Raw genomic sequence first — 22,808 nt, forward strand, 5'->3', positions numbered from 1 at the left:
ACAGTCCCTTTAAAAATAGTGGTGTCACTAACTGCCCCATCACCTTGTCCACGTGGGCCCTCTGTTTCCTGCGGGCCACGCAGATCCACTAGGATTGCCTTCTAGACCTCATGAACAGACTGGATAGAACTTCTCGGCCTTGCCAAGGGCACTGTCCTGGGTGCCGGGAGACCTGGGTTTGAGTGCTGTCTGTCACAGGCTCCCTGTGTGACCTCGGTGGTCACCTCATCTCTCTGACATTCAGCTCCCTTCTCTGCCAAATGGATGGCTCTACTGAGATGGTTTGGAGAAAAGGTTTCAAATTCCAGGGCTGTACGTAGGGCCTGGTGGACCAAGGGAAGCTAAGTGGGTCTGGCACAGGTGACCGAGAGGTGTGGGCTGCACAGAGGAGGCTCATGGGTCCTTATTCCTCTTGAGCAGATGACAGTCCGGCCCCGCCAGCTCCTTTTGAACACCGGGTAGTGAGCGTCAAGGAGACCTCCATCTCGGCGGGTTACGAGGTGTGCCAGCACGAAGTCTTGGGAGGGTAGGTGGGCATCTGCCTTGGTAGGGGGGCTTAGAGCAGGAGTCACGGGGCGGGGTCGGGACCACCTGGAGAACTGGGGTGGGTGCTGCAGGATGACTCTCTCTCGAGCTGATGGAGCCAAGGCTGGGGTGGGACATCCCATACAGCATGGGGTGCATGGTGGCCCACAGAGTGGGGGAAAGAGAATAGCTTGAGAGGACAGGAGAGCCCACGTGGCATCGGGGAGGGGAGGCTCAGGAGAGCAGGCATCCTGTGGGTATGGGAGGCACAGCCTGGAGGTGGCCAGAAAGCCGACATGAGGTGGGATGAGGAGAAGCTTCTTTAGGGTGGATAGCCCAGGTGGTGTGGGGTGAGGGGTTGTTCCCTGGGGTGCAGGATGGCCTGGGTGGTGTGGGGTGAGGGGATGTTCCCTGGGGTGCAGGATGTCCCGGGTGGTGTGGGGTGAGGGGGATGTTCCTTCGGGTGCAGGATGGCCTCAGTGGTGTGGGATGAGGGGATGTTCCCTGGGATGCGGAATGGCCTGGGTAGTGTGGGGTGAAGAGTTGCTTTGCAGGTTTCAGGATAGCCAGCAGGGTTTTGGGGTGATGACAGGCTGCACTCTGGGATGTAGGATGGTCCACATGGCCTGTGTGTGGAGGAGTCGGACCCAGAAGTCCAGGGATGGGTGTGGGATGAGCCTCTGGGCTCTCAGCCTGCCATGTGGCTATGTCTTTGCAGGGGTCGGTTTGGCCAGGTCCACAGGTGCACAGAGAAGTCCACAGGCCTCCCACTGGCTGCCAAGATCATCAAAATGAAGAGCGCCAAGGACCGGGTGAGGCATCTGCCTGGGCCAGGTCCCTGTGGCCAGCCTCAGGATTCCTTTCCTTCCCTTAGGGCCCCCAGGCTCCCATGCTGAGCTGGAAATGCTACTTATTCCTGCTCTTTTCCAGGATTCCCACCCTCTAGTCAGGAAGTCCCCTTCACAGCCCTGGGTCCAGACCCACCCACCATGCGCAGGTGTCCAGGCGCAGCTCTGTAGAGCTGCCTGTGGGACCTGGGGCAAAAAGGTCCTGTCCTTGTTGGGCCTTAGGTTTCCTGTCTGTGAGATGAGTGGGTCACACTCAGGCCCTTTGTGTTGTAGAATCTGGTTTGGGTGTTGAGTCAGGGAGACCTGGTGTGAGAATAGGAAACTAAGGAAGGATGAAGAGTTTTGTGTCTATCTTGAGAGGTCAGCTGGCTCCTCTTCCTGACTCATTCGCTTGGAAATCCCTCTGTCCTCTGGTTCCCCCAAGGAGGATGTGAAGAACGAGATCAACATCATGAACCAGCTCAGCCACGTGAACCTGATCCAGCTCTATGACGCCTTCGAGAGCAAGCACAGCTGCACCCTCGTCATGGAGTAGTGAGTATCAGAGGTGGGGCGGCCGCCTCGTCTCAAGCCAGGGCTCAGCGCTGGGGCTTAGAGCCTTCATTCGAGGCAAAGCCCTCTCTGTCCTTTCCCCTTCCTGGCATGTCCAGGGTTGTGTCATCCTGTCTTCTCTGGCTTGGCTATTTGACCTCCAATATGGAATATGGAGGACAAAGCAACTTTGTCACAAACCAGTGGCCAGTGAGCCTGATTTGACCTGCAGGTATATGTATGTCAATTGACCTATACTATTTGCAGTAATTTTTTGAAAATTAAATTAAATTGAAACTTCTTTTAGAGACAAGGTCTTACTCTGTCGCTTAGGTTGGAGTGCAGTAGTGTGATCACAGCTCACTGCAGCCTTGAACTCCCAGACTCCAGTGATCCTCCCACTGTAGCCTCCCATGAAGCTGTGACCACAGGCATGTGCCACAATGCCCAGCTAATTTTTAAATTTTTTTGTAGAGATGAGGTCTTGGTATGTCACCCAGGCTGGTCTTGAACTCCTAAACTCAAGCGATACTCCTGCCTCAGCTTCCCAAAGTGCTGGGATTATAGGTGTGAGCCACCCTCTGCCTGTTTTTAGTAATGTGGAATTTGTTGTTAACCATTGGAAATTAGGAAGCTTCACATTAAAACCTAGGTATCTGGCTTTTCTTGAAAACGTAAAAGATGTAGTAAATGCCGGGCCTGCCTTTCCAGGTGGAAATGATGTGTGGGAGCTCCCAGGGGTTGCCATTTGTATACAGGGTGACCAGGCTTCCTTTGCCACAATCCCCACCACTCCCAACCGCCCCAGCGCTGGGGCCAAGGGCTCAGAGGCCGTTCATATTTGTGCTTGTGTTGCTGTCTTCCTTACAGGCCGAGCTGAAGAGAGTAAAACGTTTGTCATGTCATGTCCTTATTGAAAGTGGAAAAAGAAAAGATAAGCAAAAGACTGTGTGTCTTCAGAACATGTTTGCTTCACGTGTGGCCTTATTGGCCCATTTAGGCTTATGCCACAAAGGTCCAAGTTGGCCTCCATAGGCGAATGAGTTTGCAGCCCTGGTCAGGATCATCCAGAGCGTGCCTGGATCATCAACACTGATGGCCATCCCCTCTTCCCTTTGACCTGTCACTTCCTTTTTACCACCCCTAATCTTTGCTGGGAGTGGACTGGAGCAAAGGTCCCAATAAAACCCCAATGGCAGGCCCGGCAGGGTGGCTCACGCCTGTAATCTCAGCACTTTGGGAGGCGGAGGCCGAGGTGGGTGGATCACGTGGGGTCAGGAGTTCGAGACAAGCCTGACCAACATGGTGAAACCCTGTCTTTATTAAAAATACAAAAATTAGCCAGGTGTGGTGGTGAGCACCTATAATCCCAGCTACTTGGAAAGCTGAGGCAGGAGAATCACTTGAACCCAGGAGACGGAGGTTGCAGTGAGCAGAGATCATGCCACTGCACTCCAGCCTGGGCAACAGGGTGAGACTCTGTCTAAAAACAAAACGCACAAAAAACCCAAGGGCAGTGGCAGCAGCCCTGTGACCCATGGGGTGTGACGGTGGGCCTACCCGGGCTGGCCTCTTTTGGCCCCGTGATGACAGTGGACAAGCCCTGAAGAGCCTTGCTTAGGCTGGTGCCTGCCTCTCCCTTTGCTCTGGCAGCGTGGATGGGGGTGAGCTCTTCGACCGGATCACAGACGAGAAGTACCACCTGACTGAGCTGGATGTGGTCCTGTTCACCAGGCAGATCTGCGAGGGCGTGCATTACCTGCACCAGCACTACATCCTGCACCTGGACCTCAAGGTGGGTTCTGCCCTGGGCATGCGGTACGGGCCCCTGGTGCCCTAGCCCCTGGCGTGCTCTCACCATTGAGAGCTCTGTCCACAGACAGTCCCGGCTTCCATTCCTGGCTCTCTGTCATTTTGTAGTTCTGAAGTCTGGGACAGGCCACTCTTGCTGCCTCTTGGGGCTGTAGTTCTTCCATCTGGATAATTGTACCTCTTTGAGTATTATTTGAAGATTAAGTGAAACAATGAGCTTTTCTTCTTTAAAAATACCTTTAAGATTAGTTTTTTTTAAAGTTCAAAAGGGAACATAGGCTTTTGGTAACAAATATAGACAACAGAGTAGTGTGTAAAATACACAGTGAAAGTTCCTCCCGCCAGGCCTCCGTGCTGAAGGGACTTCTCTGTGAGCAAGCTGGCATGACTCACAGACACACAAAAGGAGATCCTACGATGCATTCTTCCCTCCCTCCCCTTCTCTCTTTCTTTTCTTTCTTTCTTTCTCTCTCTTTCTTTTCTTTCTCTCTCTTTCTTTTCTTTCTTTCTCTTTCTTTTCTTTCTTTCTTTCTCTTTCTTTCTTTTTCTTTCTCTCTCTCTTTTCTCTCTCTCTCTTTCTCTCCTCTGTTTTCTCTCCTCTCTCCTCTCTTTCTTTTTGGAGACAGGGCCTCTCTCTGTTGCCCAGGCTGGAGTGCAGTGGTGCCATCATAGCTCACCGCAGCCTGGACCTCCCAGGCTTAAGTGATCCTCAGTCTCCCAAGTAGCTAGGACTACAGGCGCGTGCCACCACACTCGGCTAATTTTTGTATTTTGTATAGAGACAAGGATTCACCATGTTGCCCAGGCTGGGCTTGAACTCCTGGACTCAAGCAATCCTTCCTCAGCCTCCCAAAGTGCTGGGATTACAGGCATGAGCCACCACATCTGGCCCAGATGGCTGCAAATGCCATTAATTCATTCCTTTTTATGGCTGAGTAGTATATGGTACTGTCATAAAAATAGGCACATAGACCAATGGAACATAATCGAGAACCGAGAAATAAACCCTAATACTTACAGCCAACTGACTGACAAAGCAAACAAAAACATTAAGTGAGGAAATGACACCCTATTCAACAAATGGTGCTGGGATAATTGGCTAGCCACATGTAGGAAAATGAAACTGGATCCTCATCTCTCACCTTATACAAAAATCAACTCAAGATGGATCAAGGACTTAAATCCAAGGCCTGAAACTAAAAATTCTAGAAGATAACATTGGAAAAACCCTTCTAGACATTGGCTTAGGCAAGGATTTCATGAGCAAGAACCCAAAAGCAAATGCAATAAAAACCAAATGTTTAAAGAAGAATTAACACCTTTACAAATTCTTCCAAAAATAGAAGAGGAGGGAACGCTTCCTTCTCATTTTATGAGGCTAATCTTATCCTGATACCAAAATCAATGACATCACGAGGAAAGGGGGCTACAGACCAAAATTCCAAAATCCCTTATGGATATAGATGCAAAAATTCTCAATAAAATGTTAGCAAACTGAATAAAACATATAAAAAGGATTATATACATGACAAAGTGGAATTTATCCCAAGAATGCAAGATTGGTTTAACATATGAAAATCAATCAACATAATGTGCCATATTAATAGAATAAAGGATGAAATCATGTCATTATTTTAATAGATGTAGAAAAAATAATTGACAAAATCCAAAAATTTTTCATGATGAAAATAATAAATGAGGAACAGAACTTCCTCAACCTGATAAAGGCCACCTGTGAAAAATCCACAGCTAACACTATAGTTTGTAGTAGGAGACTGAATGTTTTCTCCTTGAAATCAGGAATAAGACAAGGATATCTGTTCTTGCCACTTGTGTTAAACATTTTACTGGAGGCTATCACTAGGGCAATTAGGCAAGAAAATAAATAAAAGACATTCAGATTGGGAAGGAAGTAAAACTGTCTCTATTTGCAGATGACATGCTCTTGTATATAAAAAATCTTAAAGAGAGGAAACTATTAGGATTAATAAATTCATCAAGGTTGCAGTATACAAGACAAATATACAAAAATCAATTGTATTTCTAAATACTGGGACTGAACAATCTGTAAATCAAATCAAGAAAATAATTTCATTTGTGACAGTATCAAAAGAGTAAAATACTTAGAAAAAAATTAACAAAATAAGTGCAAGACATTCTCTGAAAACTACAACAAAATGTTAAGATAATTCAAAGACCTAAACAAATGGAAAGGCATCCCATGGTCATGGATTGGAAAATGTAATATTGTTAAGGTGACAATACTCCCCCATTGATCTACAGGTTCAACATAATCCTTATCAAAGTCATAGCTGGCTTCTTTCCAGATATTAATGAAATCCTAAAATTCAGATGGGAATTCAAGGGACCTAGAATAACAAAAACAATCTTGAAAAAGAACAAATTTGGAGGACTAACTTTTCCTAATTTCAAAACTTTCTACAATGCTACAGAAACCAAAACAGTGTATTACTGATATAAGGTTAGATATGTGCATCAAATTAATACACTTGAGGGTCTAGAAATAAACCATTACATTTATGGTCAATTGATTTGTGATGATGGTGCCATGACAATTCAATGGGAAAATTATAGTCTTTTCAACAATTGTGCTGGGACCCCATGCTAGGGAGCTACATGTAAAAGAATGAAGTTGGACCCTTACCTCACACCATATACAAAAATTAATTCAAAATGGATTGTAGACTTAAATGTAAGAGCTAAAACTATAAAATTGTTAGAAGAAAACATAGTAATAAATTCTTATGACCTTGGATTAGGCAATGGTTTCTTAGATATGACACTAAAAACATAGTTAAAAAAAAGAGATAAATTAGACTTCATCAAAATGACAAAAATCTCATACTTCAAAGGATACCATGAGAAAAGTAAAATAATAGCTCACAGAATGGGAGAAAATATTTCCAAATCATGTATCAGGTAAAGCATTTGTATCTACAACATGTAACAAACTCTTATAACTCAACAATAGAAAGAAATAACCCAATTAAAAAATGGTCAAAGGATTTGAATAGATATTTATCCAATGAAAACATACAATTGCCACTAAGCACATGAAATGATTTTCAGCATCATTAGTCACTAGGGAATTGTAAATCAAAATCAGAATGAGATACTATTTCATATCCACTAGACTGACTACAATAAAAAGTAAAAATGACAGACAATAAAAAGTGTTAAAGGCTGGGCGCGGTGGCTCATGCCTGTAATCCCAGCACTTTGAGAGGCCAAGGCAGGCAGATCACCTGAGGTCTGGAGTTTGAGACCAGCCTGACCAACATGGAGAAGCCCCGTATCTACTAAAAATACAAAATTATCTGGGTGTCGTGGCGCATGCCTGTAATCCCAGCTACTCGGGAGGCTGAGGCAGGGGAATCACTTGAACCTGGGAGGCGGAAGTTGCAGTGAGTGGAATCAAGGCACTGCACTCCAGCCTGGGCGACAAGAGCGAAACCCCATCTCAAAAAAAAAAGCATTAGCTAGGATATGGGAAAATTGGAACCCTCATACATTACTGGTGGGGTTGTAAAACGTGCATTCACTTTTCAAAAAGTTTGGCAGTTCCTAAAAATGCTAAACATAGAATTACCATATAACCCAGCAGTTTTACTCCTAGCTATACCCCTAAGAGAATTAAAACATAAGTTCACACAAAAACTTGTACACAAATGGTTTTAGCAGCATTATTTATAATAGTCAAAAGTGTAAACAACCCAGATACTCATTAATTTTATTAGTTAATGGATAAACAAAATATGGTCTAATCCATACAGTGGAATATTATTTAGCCATGAAAAGGAATGAAGTGCTGATACCTGCTACACAACACGGATAAACCTTGAAAACATTCTGGTAAGTGAAAGAAATCAGACACAAAAGGCCATATGTTTTATGATTCCATTTATATGAAATGTCCAGAATAGGCAAATCCACAGAGAAAGAGAATACATTAATGATTGCCATGGGGTGGGAAGTGAGGGGAGAATGGACAGGGACTGATGATGGGTATGGTTTTTTTTTTTTTTGAGGTGATGAAAATGTTCCAAAATTAGATAGTGATATCATTACACAACTCTGTGAATATACTAAAAATCATTGAATTGCACACTTTAAAATGGTGAGTTCCGGATGGGTGAGATGGCTCACGCCTGTGATCCCAGTACTTTGGGAGGCTGAGGCAGGCAGATCACCTGAGGTCGGGAGTTTGAGACCAGCCTGGCCAACATGGTGAAACCACGTCTCAACTAAAAATACAAACAAATTTGCTGGGTGTGGTGGCCCATGCCTGTAATCCCAGCTACTCGGGAGGCTAAGGCAGGAGAATCACTTGAACCTGGGAGGCAGAGGTTGCAGTGAGCCGAGATCGTGTCACTGCCCTCCAGCCTGGGTGACAAGAGTGAAATACTGTCCCCACCCCCACCCCAAAAAAAGGTGAGTTTTATGGTAAAAATTAGTATTATTTGTATTACTTATAATGTTCTAAAATTTAAGTTCACCTGTTTCTTTTGACCTTTTTAAATGTGCATACTAGAAAACTTTAAATTACTATATATGTGGCTCACATTATATTTTTATTGGACAGTGTTATTCTAGATCTTATATAGAAGACAGAGATTTTTAAACACCATTCTCTTGCACCTATCTGAGGAATGGTACAACCCCATTGTAACATAAATAACAATGAAAACTTCCGTTGGGAGAAACAGTAGCTGACATTTGCTTTGGAAGCTGTAAAGTGTTTCATGCATGTTATGTCATTTTATCCTCACACCCTCTGGGGGAACAGACATGAAGAGGTTATTACATCCGTTTTACATATGGAGACATTGAGTCTTCAGGAATGGGGAGGGACTCATCTTGGGCTACAGAACCAGGTAATGAGCCCCTGGGCCTCAGGCACTGGATCCTGGGTCTGCAAGTCCTGTCTATCATAAGCCCTACATCTTCACTCAGCTTCTGTCCTCAAGCCCCCAACACACATACCCCCAAATTTGTCATGCATGAGCAGCGAGCATCCTTCCAGACTCCCTCAGGGCCTCAGAGCTGATCCAAATGCCATAAGAGGAGAGGCATGCCAAGGCTGCCACCCTCATGCCATGGGCCACAGCTGTCACTGCAGAATGGCAGGTGGACATTCAGCAGCTCTGCTCTCCTTAACCAACCAGTGATGCTTTGGTCTCACCCCAGAGGTTCTGATGTAATTGGTCAGGATTGAGGCCTGGACACTGGGACTTTTTCTTATTCTTTTTTTTAAATTCTCTTAGCATTCCAGTATAACATTGGCATTTTAAAAGCTCCCCTGATGATTCCAATGTACAGCCAGGGTTGGGAACCCAGCCCCAAACCAGTAGTCCCATACAAGCAGCTCATGGGCCAATTATACATAACAGAGGTATTCTGTTGGGCTCTGAGACGTGAGTTTAGATTTCATTTAGTTGTTAACATTTAAAAGCATGGAATTTTGACATAAAAACCTGAATTCCTAGCTGGGCATGGTGGCTCACACCTGTAAGCCCAGCCCTTTGGGAGGCTGAGGCTGGAGGATCTCTTGAGCCCAGGAATTCGAGACAAGCCTGGGCAACATGGCGAGACCCCATCTCTGTTTTTTTAATTAAAAACAAAACTGACCAAACAAAAAACCCCTGAATTCCCGGCTTCTCTTGAGTACTGAGAAACTCTGGCATTGTGCCTGCACTCCTACGTGGTGACCAGTGTCTGGGACTGGGTAGTGCTGTCCCTTTACACAGGCTGGGAGCCTCCAGTTCCCCACACTCCACACCAGTCCTTATTGTCTCACCAGCCCCTTCATGTATTTCCATTATCTATCCAGCCCTTGCAGGGCTGCCCTGAGCCATTCGTGTCCCTTGAAGGCTGGAAAACGGAGGCCTATAGACAAGTGTGGCAGCTGCAGACCTCCTCAGCTATTGCTTGGGCTAAGCAGACTTCTTTCTTTCCCAGCCGGAGAACATATTGTGCGTCAATCAGACAGGACATCAGATTAAGATCATTGACTTTGGGCTGGCCAGAAGGTAAGGGGGTTTTATTTAGATACCTTAACAAAATTCCTTGGGACTCTTTGTGGCTCTCTGGGTATGGTTACTTCTGACCCAGCTAATGCTTAAGTTTTGGAACTGATTCAAGAAAGCTCTTGTGCACAGAAGCTGGTGGCCTTCGACTTGCACACAGGCCTTATTGCTCTTGCATGGGCTGGCTTTGTGCTGTGGGCTCTGCTTCTTCCTAAAATGCTATGGAATTAACTGAACTTCACTCCACCTGTCTGAGAAGAGAGGAGAGTGATGGTGAAGGGGGCTGTTGAGCGAGGTGCTGGGCTGCTCAGTTCTGTGGGTTCCCCAGGCATCCTGGGGCCGGGAGGTGCTGGGCTATGCGATGCATCTGTCACCATCCCTGCCCTCCAGGAAATGACCAGGTTAAATACAAAAAGCGAGTATGTGACAGTGTTGGGTGGTGCCATGGGTAGGTGTTTCTGTAACCACTCAGGACTGGTTTATATCTTGGTGAAATGGTGATATAATACATTACCTGCTGGCATGGGAGTGGTCATGAGGGTTAAATGAGAAAATACACAGAAAGTGTGGACCCATCCTATCCGGGAGGTTAGGTTCTCAAGTTTCAGGGCATAAAGTAAACATTGTAGGCCCAGCACAGTGGCTAATGCCTGTAATCCCAACACTTTTGGAAGGCCAAGGAGGGAGGATCTCTTGACCCCAGGAGTTCGAGACCAGCCTGGGGAACATAGCAAGACCTCATCTCTACAAAAAATACGAAAATTAGCCCAGCATGGTGGTGAGCACCTGTAGTCTCAGGTACTTGGGAGGCTGAGGTGGGAGGATCACTTGAGCCTGCAGTGAGCCAAAATCACACCATTACACTGTAGTCTGGGCAGTAGAGCTAGACCCTGTCTAGAAATAAATAAATAATAAATAAACATTGTATATTATTTATTATTATTATTTTGAGATGGAGTCTTGCTCTGTTACCCAGACTGGAGTGCAATGGTGCAATGTCTGTTCACTACAACCTCTGCCTCCTGGATTCTAGCAATTCACCTGCCTTAGCCTCCCAAGTAGCTGGGATTACAGGTGCCCGCCAACACACGTGGCTAATTTTTGTATTTTTAGTAGAAATGGGGTTTCACTAAGTGGGTCAGACTGGTCTCAAACTCCTGACCTCAAATGATCCTCCTGCCTCAGACTCCCAAAGTGCTGGGATTACAGGCGTGAGCCACCACATCAGGCCCATTGTATATGATGTTAAAAATCTCACAGTCTCTTAAAATGCCTGAAGCCTAGTGCAGTGTGGCTAATGTTGCTGTGTAGCCCAGGGGTGCCACACTACCCATGGCACCACCCAACACTGTCACATGCTCCCTTTTTGTATTTAAACTGGTCATTTCCTGGAGGGCAGGGGTGGTGACAGATGCATCGCATAGCCCAGCATGTCCTGGCCCCAGGAGGCCTGGGGAACCCACAGAACTGAGCAGCCCAGCACCCCACTCAGCGGCCCCCTTCACCATCACCCTACTCTCTTCACAGATAGGTGCTGTGAAGTCCAGTCACATGTGTGCTGAGTACTGTGCGCCTGGAGAGCTCCTGCCCACGGCATGCATGCCCAGTGGTGTGGGTTCTTGGCAGTGGTAGTAGCAGACCCTTGGCATTTGGGAAGGCTTCCCCTAAACCTTCAGGCATCCTCAGTTTGTAAACATGACAGTAGTGGTATGCCCAGCTTCCAGGATTGCTCCAGGATTCTGTTTCCTCCAAGAATGACATTTCTCTGGGAATCACATCTTTTTTTTTTTTTTTTTTGAGACCGAGTCTCATGCTGTCACCCAGGCTGGAGTGCAGTGGCACGATCTTGGCTCACTGCAACCTCTGTCTCCTGGATTCAAGCAATTCTCTTGCCTCCGCTTCCCAAGTAGCTGGGATTACAGGTGGCCGCCACCACGCCCAGCTAATTTTTGTATTTTAGTAGAGATGGGGCTTCACCATGTTGGCCAGGATGGTCTCAATCTCTTGACATCGTGATCCGCCTGCCTGGCCTCCCAAAGTGCTGGGATTATAGGTATGAGCCACCACGGCAGGCCGAATCATATATCTTCTAGGTAGGTCTTTCAGCTGCAGCTGAATTTTTAACTCTTCTGGAAGCTCCTTCTCTCTCCTTATGGCTGGCTGTTTTCTTTTTCTTCTTCTTTTTTTTTCAGACAGAGTCTTGCTCTGTCACCCAGGCTGGAGTGCAGTGGTGCAACCTTGGCTCACTGCAACCTCCGCCTCCTGGGTTCAAACAATTTTCCTGCCTCAGCCTCCTGAGTAGCTGGAACTGCAGGCGCCCGCCACCACGCCTGGTTCATTTTGTATTTTTAGTAGAGACAGGGTTTCACCATGTTGGCCAGGCTGGTCTCAAACTCCTGACTTCAAGTGATCCGCCCGCCTCAGCCTCCCAGAGTGCTGGGATTACAGGCGTGAGCCACCACGCCTGGCCCTGATGGCTGTTTTCCATGCAGAAGTAGTTTTGTTATTTCATGGCCACGCGGTATCCTCCACTACTTCCACGAGTGGAAGGAAACACAGCATCGCCCCTGGATGCAGAGCCGCGTGCCTGAGCTCAGCTCTGCCTTCCAGCACCTGCCTCCCAAGCAGCACCTACACCCTCAGTGCTGGTCTTCCTGGTCACTCCTCCACTGGTTGAAGTGTAAATGTTACCCATTTGCAGTGTGATGATGCATTTTCAGTGCCCCATGTGCTGCTAGTGTAACTGCAGGAGGAATTTCACATCATCCCACGAGGTCTTCAGGGTCTCTATCACACAGTGTATTGTAGTTCATGAACAGAAAGAAAATCACATTCATTCTATCATGTTAGCAAATTGCTTAGTATTTTCCCTGATAATGTGCTATAAAATTCAGATGCCTCCCACATGCTTGCACGTTGTATACACTAGGGCAGTGTTTCTCAACCTATTTCATTATCACTGCCTGCCCCGTAGTGAGCCCTTTTTGACTTTATTTCCCCAATCGCCTAGTCCCCCTATGCCATGAAATTTAATACCACTGATGTACTGTGTATCTGTTTATGTGCTGTGGCCCTTTGGAGAGCCACAAACCATTGCAATAGCTAAGGTTGTTTTGTCCCCCAAGAACCAATGTTTGTCCCCCATGGGGCAATATTGTCTTCACTGAGAATGCACACGCTGGTGTATGCAGTACACTCTCAAATACCTGATGGCCCGCTGCCAAATGAGCATTTGCAGGGACACATTGTGAACACCGAGAAAGAAGCAATCACTGGACGCCCCTGGAATCAGGGAAGGCTTTTCTGAGCGGTTGGCAGGGACTGGTGGACAGGATTTGCTGTCTGCAGGCAATGCTGCTATGCTGGCAAATGCTTCAGCACCAACCTGGGGGAGTGGGGAGTGAGAGGGGATGGGTTTGATTTGTAATCTTTGCCAGTGTTTGCTAATTACACGCTACCAAGATGATATCACTGAAGGTGGAGTTGGAAGGAGAGGCACTCAGGACTCCCGTGCACCTGAGAGCCAGCTCTAGTGCAGCACTGCCTGGAGGGGAGGTGGGGGGCCCTGTGAGTTATGGGCTGAGAATAGGGTGCATGTCATGTATGTGTGGGCCGGTCAGGGGAACATACAGTGGAAGACGAGGGCACTAATGGGGAATCCTGAATGCGAGGCTCACACGTCTGAACATTATCCTGTAGGCCACAGAGTCTTACCTGGTGGGGAGGTGAAAAGGGCTGTAGGTCAATTTACCAAAAATTAGTCAAGCCAAAAGCCTCCATGCTGAGTGGCTGTTTGGGGAAAAACTCTCAAATTGTATTTCCTCTGCTCTCACACCACAACAAACAACACTGAAGACTTCTGTGATCAAAAGCGGGCAGGTGGGTTCCCTACCAGCGAGCAGTGGATGCCAGCTGGGTGTCCTGCAGTTCAGTTCTGACATCCTCTACTGGGAGATAGCTTCAGATCCCACAGGTTGAGGGCTCAGTCCTCAAGGATACCCCCTCTTCCCTTAGACACTGGTCACAAGTGCAGGCCTCTGGAGCTTCTGATGGAATGTCTTCATGTTGGGGTTCCTAAGACCCCCTCTTTGGGTTTGCTTAATTTGCCGGAATGGCTCAAATAACTCAAGGAAATGCTTACTTACATTTACCTGTTTATATTACAAAGAATACAGGTGAAGAGGGGCATAGGGCAAGGTATGGGGAAGGGGCATGGAGCTTCCGTGCCTTCCCTGGGTGCCCCCCCTCTCCAGGAATCTCCCTGTGTTCAGCCATCGGGAAGCTCTCCAACCCTGTGCCTCTTTTATGGAGGCATCAATACATAGGCATGATTGACAATGGCATAGAAAGGTGATTGGACAAAAAGCCCATGATCTAAACCCAGCAAGGCCTGTCTTTTTCTTAGCCTCTCTGTGTTTCATTCCTTCCTTTAGGGTAGGGGGCAGGACCCTCTCTAGAATGAGAGTCTTTTGATCCACAGTCAGATTAGAGTCCTGCCTTGGGCAGGACTATATATATATATATATATATATACACATACAGACACACACACACATATACACACACACACACATATATATATATATGCGGGCTATATATCTCTCTCATAACATCTATCTATCCATCTATCTATCCCATAACACTACAGTGTCCAATCCATTCAAAACTGTCAGACAAATTCCTTAACCTGGTCAAGGGCAAGAATTCTGCTGGCGGAACCAGAAGCAGAGAGCAAGTTCCAGAAAATAAACATGGTGCCACATGTAAGAGCAGGCCACTCATGGAAAACAGCTGGGCTCTGGTGATGGGCAGGCACCCAAAACCCATGATAATGCAGGAAACCGCACTCCGTGGGGCCGGGCTGGCAGAGACACAGGTTCTGGCTGTGAGGTGGACCAAAAACGTCAAAAACAACCTCCATCATCTGGCACACAGGTCATTCAGCAGTTTTATTTAGCAAATTGTTTTTTGCCAAACTGGCCTGCTTCTTTCCTGGCACTGTGTCTTTCCAAGAGGATCTGTGGGGGTTTTGCAGGTTAAGGAAGCATATTTCATGCTGCAGAATAACTAAATGTTTGTAAAGACAAAGGGAATGCTAATTTCTCCCCAATACAAACTATTGAAAATAAAGTTGGTTTTCAGCAGGGACATGGCTCCTGGTGCAGTGGAGGCACATATTTGTACAATTCTCTGATATCAGGACCTCCAGCAAGAGGGACCAGGGTTGTCCCAGGCCAGGCAGTGAGAGCCATCAGTGCATCTAAATAGTGACATGTCCAAGGTTAAGGCTGGAGACACAATGGAAATTATCTTAAACATGTTGGGAGTCCCCTGACTCCCAATCCAGTGCTCAGACTAGAGTCAGAGCACAAAAGATCCCATTTCATCAGATCCTTTGGCAGAGTAAGAGGATGCCTTCCCCAAGCCCTGTGAGGATACGATCTCCTATTTGACCTTATGGCCATAGATTGACTTGTGCTAAGAATATGAAGAGAGCGTTTTGATGGATATTTTGACAGCTTTGGCGTGAATGTCTCAGTTAGCTATTGCTGCAATACTGCTGTGTAACAAACCACCCCAAAACCAGAGGGTTAACATGACAGTAATTTATTCCCATCCATACGTTTGTGATTTAGCTGGGGGAGTGGTATGCTGGATGCAACTTTAACTAGTACTTACTGTATTAGCTCATGATAAGGAGTTTTGTAATCCGGTTGTTAAACACAGCCATTAGTAAGAATTAAATTCTATAAGTTTACAAATAAAGAAATTAAAATAGAAGATACTAAATATTCAGACTCCATTGCTTCCTAACTATGCTGCTGTGCTCTGTGCTTGAGGTTGCTTCTGCCCATCGTGTCTCTATGGTGGAAATACTTGAGGGGGGTGCCGCTGTGCAGCTCTTCCCACCTTCGTTCAGTGACGTCATGATAATACCTTGACATTGACCATGGTGAAATTGGTATCTACACCACAGAAATTGCAAATGCTACAAATCAGGGCTTTAAAACAACAACAAAAACAAATAGATGATTGTGAAGCATTTACCCACATACCCCTAACTGGGAGTTGCTGATCTAGACTGGGCACAGTTGGGCTTGCATCCAGGGTGCAGGTCAGTGAGGGTGGGTCTGCTCCGTGTGCCCTCGTTCTCATGCTGATGGTGAAGGAGAAAGAGGACAAGTTCTGATGGCCTAGGTTGGCATGGGCCCACTGTCAGTGGGGTGGGGGGTGATATATTACACCTCTTGTGGAGGGAACTACAAAGTCACATGACATGAGGTGTGGCTGTGGGGCATGATGAGGCACTGGGAACAGTAATGCAACCTGGGAGAGTGGCTTTGGGGGCTTCTCCTTGAGGGGAAGGCTGTTCCCTTAGTTGGAATTCAGCTCCTGATCCTTGAGTCCTGGGTCAGCTGCTGGGCAGGGGAGGGGCAGGTGCCAGAGGAGCGCTTGCCCCCCTAGGCCCAGTCCTTCAACCCCCGGCACCTTGCTCCTCTTTCACTGGATGGGCTCAGCTGTGTTGGCGCTGCGTCTTTGTCTCCCTGGCTCTCAGCAAATTTGGAGGAGAGCAGACTGCTCTCTGAAAGCTGATTTAAAGGAAGCAGGGCATATTGGCAGAATATTCATTTTATTTATTTTATTATTGTTATTCTCAATTGCCTCATCTATAAAATGGGGACAATAATCCTACCTATTTCATAGGGCTACTGGGAGGAGGGAAAGAGATGCTACGCATGTATAAAACTTTTAGCATAGTATCTGGCAAATAAAGTGCCCATGAAATTTTAGCTAGAGACTCTTTTTCTTCAAGAGTGATTCTAAAACACCCTGTTTGCCCCCCTTTCCCACTCAACCATTGACTCTCTTCCTAGCCTTAAACTTCATGTCCAGAACTTTTTCTAATTTTTTATTTTTGGAATTGTGGTTAATAAAATACATAACATAAAAGTTACCACCTAGTGTCCATCAGTGGATAAAAAATCTGGGGTGTATATATGCAGACAAATACTGTTCAACTTCAAAAGATAAGGGAATCCTGTCATTTGCAGCAACATGGATGACCCTGTAGGGCCTTACGTTAGGTGAAATAAGCCAGGCTCAGAAAGACAAGTACCATGTGATCTCACTTAGGTGTGGAATCTAAAAAAGACAAACTCTTACAGGCAGAGAGTTGGATGGTGGTTACCGAAGGCAGGGCAGGTGGCACTGGGGAGATGTCGGCCAAAGGATACAATATTTCACTTAGAAAGGAGGAATAAATTCAAGAGAGCCATTGTACAACATGGTGATTATAGTTAATGTATTGTATACTTCAGAATTGCCAAGAGAATAGATTTTAAGTGTTCTCACCACAAAAAATAAGTATGTGAGGTAATACTTATGTTAATTAGCTTGATTTAGCCATCCTACAATGTACACATGTATCAAAGCATCATATATACTGGCTGGGTGTAGTGGCTCACGCGTGTAATCCAGCACTTTGGGAGGCCCAGACAGGCGGATTTTTTGAGCCCAGGAGTTTGAGACCAGCCTGGGCAACATGGTGAAACCTCATCCTTACAAAAAATACAAAAAATTTGTCAGATGTGGTGGCATGTGCCTGTAGCCCCAGATACTTAGGAGGCTGAGGTGAGAGAATTGCTTGAGCCTGGGAGGTGGAGGTTGCAGTGAGCTGAGATCTTATCACTGCAGTCCAGCCTGGGTGACAGAGTGAGACCCTGTCTCAAAAAAAGAAAAAAAAAAAAGGCATCATATATACCATAAATATATACAATTAGTACATTCACATTGTTGTGCAACCAATCTCCAGAACTTTTTCATCTTGCAAAACTGAAATTCTATACCCATTAAATAATAACTTCCCATTTTCCGCCTGCCCCTAACCCCTTGCTCATTTCTGTTTCTATAAATTTGACTACTGAAAGAAGCAAATGCCTGGAGGAGGAAGATTGTAGTTTTCTGATTCTATCGCTGACTTAGAAAAGCCTGAAGTTTGGGACCTGGATCTGATTATTCTCCAGTAATTCACAGGTGTAATGTGGGTGTGGGGTCCAGGCCATATGGCTGATGGGAAGTGGGGAAAGTCTGCATCCCACCAGAAATGAGCCCCAGCACCACATCTCCCAGGCCTCACCCCATGGTTCTTTGTACCCTCCCCTCCTCCCCAGGTACAAGCCTCGAGAGAAGCTGAAGGTGAACTTCGGCACTCCTGAGTTCCTGGCCCCAGAAGTCGTCAACTATGAGTTTGTCTCATTCCCCACAGACATGTGGAGTGTGGGAGTCATCACCTACATGCTGTGAGTGCTTAGCACCCTGGCTCTAAAGTGGGGACGGGGGTCATTTGTCTTCCTTTGGGTAATCTTAGAAGCAAAATTTTGAGCACAAGTAGTCTATTTGGGAAGTAACCCCAGGAAACCCCAATAGAGGAATAGGGTAGTGAGATGAGGAAGGAAAGGAGCCAGGGAAGGGTATGTTATCAAGCCAGTTACCGTATTTACAAGGCAGTCGTATTTCCAAGTTATCATTTTAGTAGGTTAATATTGAAAAAATTGAGATGTGCTGATATTATTCCCTGGAACAAAGGTCTAAAGGCCTGTTTCTCGGTGAGGAAGGCCTACTTGGGCTTCAGCAGCTGTATCAAAGTTATGGGTTGAGCTGGGCATGGTGGCTTATGCCTGTAATCGCAGCACTTTGCGAGGCCAAGGTGGGAGGATTGCTTGAGCCAAAGAGTTCAAGACCAACCTGGGCAACATGGGGAGACCCTGTCTCTACCAAAACCAAAAAAAATTAGCTGGGCATGGTGGTGCGTGCCTATCGTCCCAGTTACTAGGGAGACTGAGGTGGGAGGATTGCTTGAGCCTGGGAAGTTGAGGCTGCAATGAGCCATGATCATGCCATTGCATTCCAGCCTGAGTGACAGAGCAAGACCATGTCTCAAAAAAAAAAAAAAAGTTATGGCTTGAGCCATTGAATTCTTTGGTACTGAGACATAAAAGTAATAACTGAAAATAACAAAGGTATTCATGACCCAAGAGTAAGGCCCGATTGTGGGCAACAGGAGTTTCATTCTGCTGGGGAACTCCAGAATCCATCATGGAATACCCCGAGAGTTATTTCATCTGGGGGTATTTATACGCTAACTCTTACCAGTTTTTCCTTGTGGACTAATGGAGATGGGGTGGAATTGATTTCCTGATACTTCTGGGTGGGTAAAGCAAGCTTCAGCTGGAGAGAAAGCCCTCCAGCAAAGACATGCAGGTGCTTTGGTACAAACGGAGCTGGATCATGCCTATAATCCCAGCACTTTGGGAGGCTGTGGCGGGAGGATTGCCTGAGCCCAGGAGTCTAAGGCTGCGGTGAGCTATGATTGCACCATAGCACTCCAGCCTGGGTGACAGAATGAGGCCCTGTTTAAAGACAAAACAAAATAAAAACCCAAATGAGGCTGGAGTGCACCGAAGGGGTAAGGGGATGGGGGGCAGGGCAGGATACCCTTTGTGGCATCATTGAACCCCTGCGCCCCCTGTTTTCTTCTCTGTCCGGCTGTGGACTTCCTGTGGCTGCTTCCTCAGAGGTAAAGTCATGTTTTACTTCTGGTCTCCTGATTATTGTGTAACTGCTACGCACTGTCCTTGCACTCAGATATGGGAGCTGCACCAGGCTGGGGAAGTTCAGATCTCTAAGGCTGGCCATCAGGGTGTCCTGATTCTCTACCCTCCCTCAAGCGGGAGCCTAATAAAGCCCATTTTCCTTTGGCTTGGGGCCTGGGTAGCATCTAAATAAACCTGGCTGTCTCAAGGACATGGAAGGCTGTTTCTATTTCTAAAATTAAATCAATGTGTACTTGATAACTGGGCATACCAAGTTGGGCCCTAATTTTACTCTTCACTTCAGGAATGAGGTGGAAAGAGGTGAGCACAAGAGGGGACTTACTCCAAAAATTCTTCTTGCCTCTGAATTTTAAATCCTTTCACTTCCTCCCTTTAATGAACACACTGGACTCCATCCTGTGGAGAAGTAGTGGAGGTGCTTTTCTTTTGAACCCTCTTGGTTCTGGCTAGGTCCACTTGAACTCAGTAAGCTTCTCTATTCTGCTGATGCATGTTGGCAAATGTGGCCTCCACCTACTGATGGTCCTTTCTCTCTTCTACAGACTCAGTGGCTTGTCCCCATTTCTAGGGGAAACAGATGCAGAGACCATGAATTTCATTGTAAACTGTAGCTGGGATTTTGATGCTGACACCTTTGAAGGGCTCTCGGAGGAGGCCAAGGACTTTGTTTCCCGGTTGCTGGTCAAAGAGAAGAGGTACCTTTCATTGCTTGTCACTCATGGGCCCTTCTGATGGGGACCCCAGGTCTGGGAGCTGGGCAGGACTGCTGACCATGAAGGTCCTTCTTCCTGTGGACAAATTCCATTCAAGATTTCTTAGTTTGCTACTTCTTTGGAAAAATAAAGGGAACAGAGAAAGGGACAGGAAATCAATGAAACAAACAAGTAGGGGCATAAAATATAGTTTTAGAAAGAAGCATATGTAGATTGGTCCTATCTGCAAGTTATCAGTTGTCATAGGCTAAGGTTGAAAAAAAGAACTGAGATATGCAGATGTTATTTCCAGAATAAAGATCTGAATACCTTGTTTCTTGGTGAAGAAGATCTATTTAGGCTTCAGCATCTATATCAAAGTCATGGATCAAGCCATTTGAGTTTTGTGATACCCAGAATAAGGTAATAACTGGACATAACCAAAGGTATTAACAACCCAAGGCTAAGGCCCAAGAGTCTGGGCTCTTAAGACAGCTTGTGTTTCCCTGACTTTTACAATTTTGTTTCTGACTGTGAAAAGTTATGTGAGAGGAAAAAAAATTCTAAGTCAGATGAACAAGTTGCCTTTATACTCTGGAAGGAGAAATGAGCTTCCTTCAAATTTCCTGTTCTTTTGCTTCTTTAAGAGCAATTCCAGGTATAGCTAGCCTTCCTACTGCCCTGCCTCAACTTCTCAGCCCCCTCTGGGAAGTGGTTCCTCCCCGAATCACTGGAATATGTTCCCGCTATAGAGGTCAGAGAACATTTTGCTGACGACCTTCTGGCACTTTGAAGGGAGGGAATTTTAGACACAAGGAGTTCCCTTTTTGGTACATGGCATGAATCTGCCTAAATGATTAATCTATTCCACTGACTCAGGCTTCCTACCATTGAACAGATTTATGGACGAGAAAAGGCAACTCCAACTCAAAGTCTTAACTGCTCTTTGATTTCACAGCTGCAGAATGAGTGCCACACAGTGCCTGAAACACGAATGGCTGAATAATTTGCCTGCCAAAGCTTCAAGATCCAAAGCTCGTCTCAAATCCCAACTACTGCTGCAAAAATACATAGCTCAAAGAAAATGGAAGGTATTTGGTTTTTCTCCTGTAAAGGTGGAATTTGTCATCCTAATCTGTCCTTGGAAAAAACTGCAGCTAAGTTTTCTTTTCTTTTTTTCTTCTTTTTGGGTTTGTTTTTATAGACAGGGTCTTGCTCTGTTGCCCAGACTGGAGTATAGTGGCATGATCATGGCTCACTGTAACCTTAAATTCCTGGGTTCAAGCAGTCCTCCCACCTCAGCCTCCTAAGTAGCTGGGACTACAGGCATGTACCACCATGCCTTGCTAACTTTTCTATTTTTTGCACAGACAGAGTCTTGTTAAGTTGCCTAGGATGGTCTTGAACTCCTGGCCTCAAGCAATCCTCCTGCCTCAGCCTCCCAAAGTGCTGGCATTACAGGCATGAGCCACTGCACCCAGCCTGTAGCCAAGTTTTTACTTACATTTTGATTCTAAACAGAAAGATTATTTAGGGGGAAAAATCTCTCTCATGTCAAAAGCTGCTAGCTTGATTTAAAAATGTCACAGAGCAAAAATAACTGGCATAAAACTTACATTTGGTTTGTGCTTATATGGACACTTGAAGTGACAGAATGAAGCTTAAGCATATGTTCTCAGTGGCAATCACAGTGAAGCTCCTGAACTAACTTCTTAGAGCTTGAGGCCTGATTCTTCCACATTTCAGAAATGGGAGATAAGAAAGGCCTGTTAAACTTTTAAAACTTTATAATTTTGTTTACAACAGAATTCTTTAGTACCATGGACATAAAACCTATCTTAAAAGCAATTGTGATCCAGGGAAGTGGCTTCCAACAATTTAATATGGACTTAGATCCTCACTGGGGATCCAAAAGCACAAACAAAACCCTTTATGTATGGAGCCAGTACACAACAATACCTATACGTGTACACACATACTGGGAAACACACACACATACACAACAAAAATTTGACTCAGGCATGGTAGCCTGCACCTATAGTCCCAGCTATTCGGGAGGCTGAGTGGGGAGGATCACTTGAGTTCAGGAGTTTGAGGCTGCAGTGAGCCATGATCACGCCAGTGTACTCCAGCTTGGGTGACAGAGGGAGACTCCCATCTCTGTTTAAAAAAAAAAATCACAACATTTTCTTTAACAGAGTATGATGTATTCTGATATTTTCTATTCTGTGCCACTTGGTTTTATTTTTTAAACGCTGTTCATAACCCACCAATTTGATTTCGTGACCCACTGCTTGGTTGTGAATCACAATTTGAAAAACACTGTTCTATCAAAGCATGATGTAGGCTGATAAAAAATAAAAATAAGACACTGTTCTAGGGTGCTCCATTTTTCATGTGAAAAGGGCAGGATAAACCTGGGTAACATAGTGAGACCGTATCTTTACAAACAAGACAAAAATTAGCCAGTTGTGGTGGTGGTTGCCTGTAGTCCCAGCTACTTGGGAGGCTGAGGCGGGAGGATTGCTTAAGCCCAGGAGATAGAGGTTGCAGTGAGCCAAGATCACACCCAGCCTGGGCAACAGAGCCAGACCCCATCCCCACCCCCAACACCCTCCCCCAAAAAAAGAAAAAAAAGGGGGCAGGATGATGTATCTTCCCACTTCATATTTACTCCCAACATGCCTCTGAAAGTCATGTGACTATTCCATAATTATTTTAGAAACTTGTCTCCCCTTT

General features: G+C 45.9%; 1 protein-coding gene across 2 annotated transcripts in view; it reads left to right on the plus strand.

Moving 5' to 3' along the window:
- The window catches only part of MYLK3 (myosin light chain kinase 3), a 59,858-nt gene that overhangs the window by 32,574 nt on the left and 4,476 nt on the right, over positions 1-22,808 (plus strand). For both annotated transcript variants that reach the window (XM_030797601.1, XM_030797600.1), the window contains 8 exons: positions 421-526; positions 1,244-1,337; positions 1,798-1,907; positions 3,558-3,699; positions 9,696-9,766; positions 17,935-18,063; positions 19,920-20,072; positions 21,028-21,160. In XM_030797601.1, coding sequence (XP_030653461.1) covers positions 421-526; positions 1,244-1,337; positions 1,798-1,907; positions 3,558-3,699; positions 9,696-9,766; positions 17,935-18,063; positions 19,920-20,072; positions 21,028-21,160 — 938 coding nt within the window. The remainder of the gene's footprint in view (positions 1-420; positions 527-1,243; positions 1,338-1,797; positions 1,908-3,557; positions 3,700-9,695; positions 9,767-17,934; positions 18,064-19,919; positions 20,073-21,027; positions 21,161-22,808) is intronic.

Source organism: Nomascus leucogenys, chromosome 2, assembly GCF_006542625.1.
Source record: "Nomascus leucogenys isolate Asia chromosome 2, Asia_NLE_v1, whole genome shotgun sequence".
In the NCBI taxonomy this organism is placed as follows: domain Eukaryota; kingdom Metazoa; phylum Chordata; class Mammalia; order Primates; family Hylobatidae; genus Nomascus; species Nomascus leucogenys.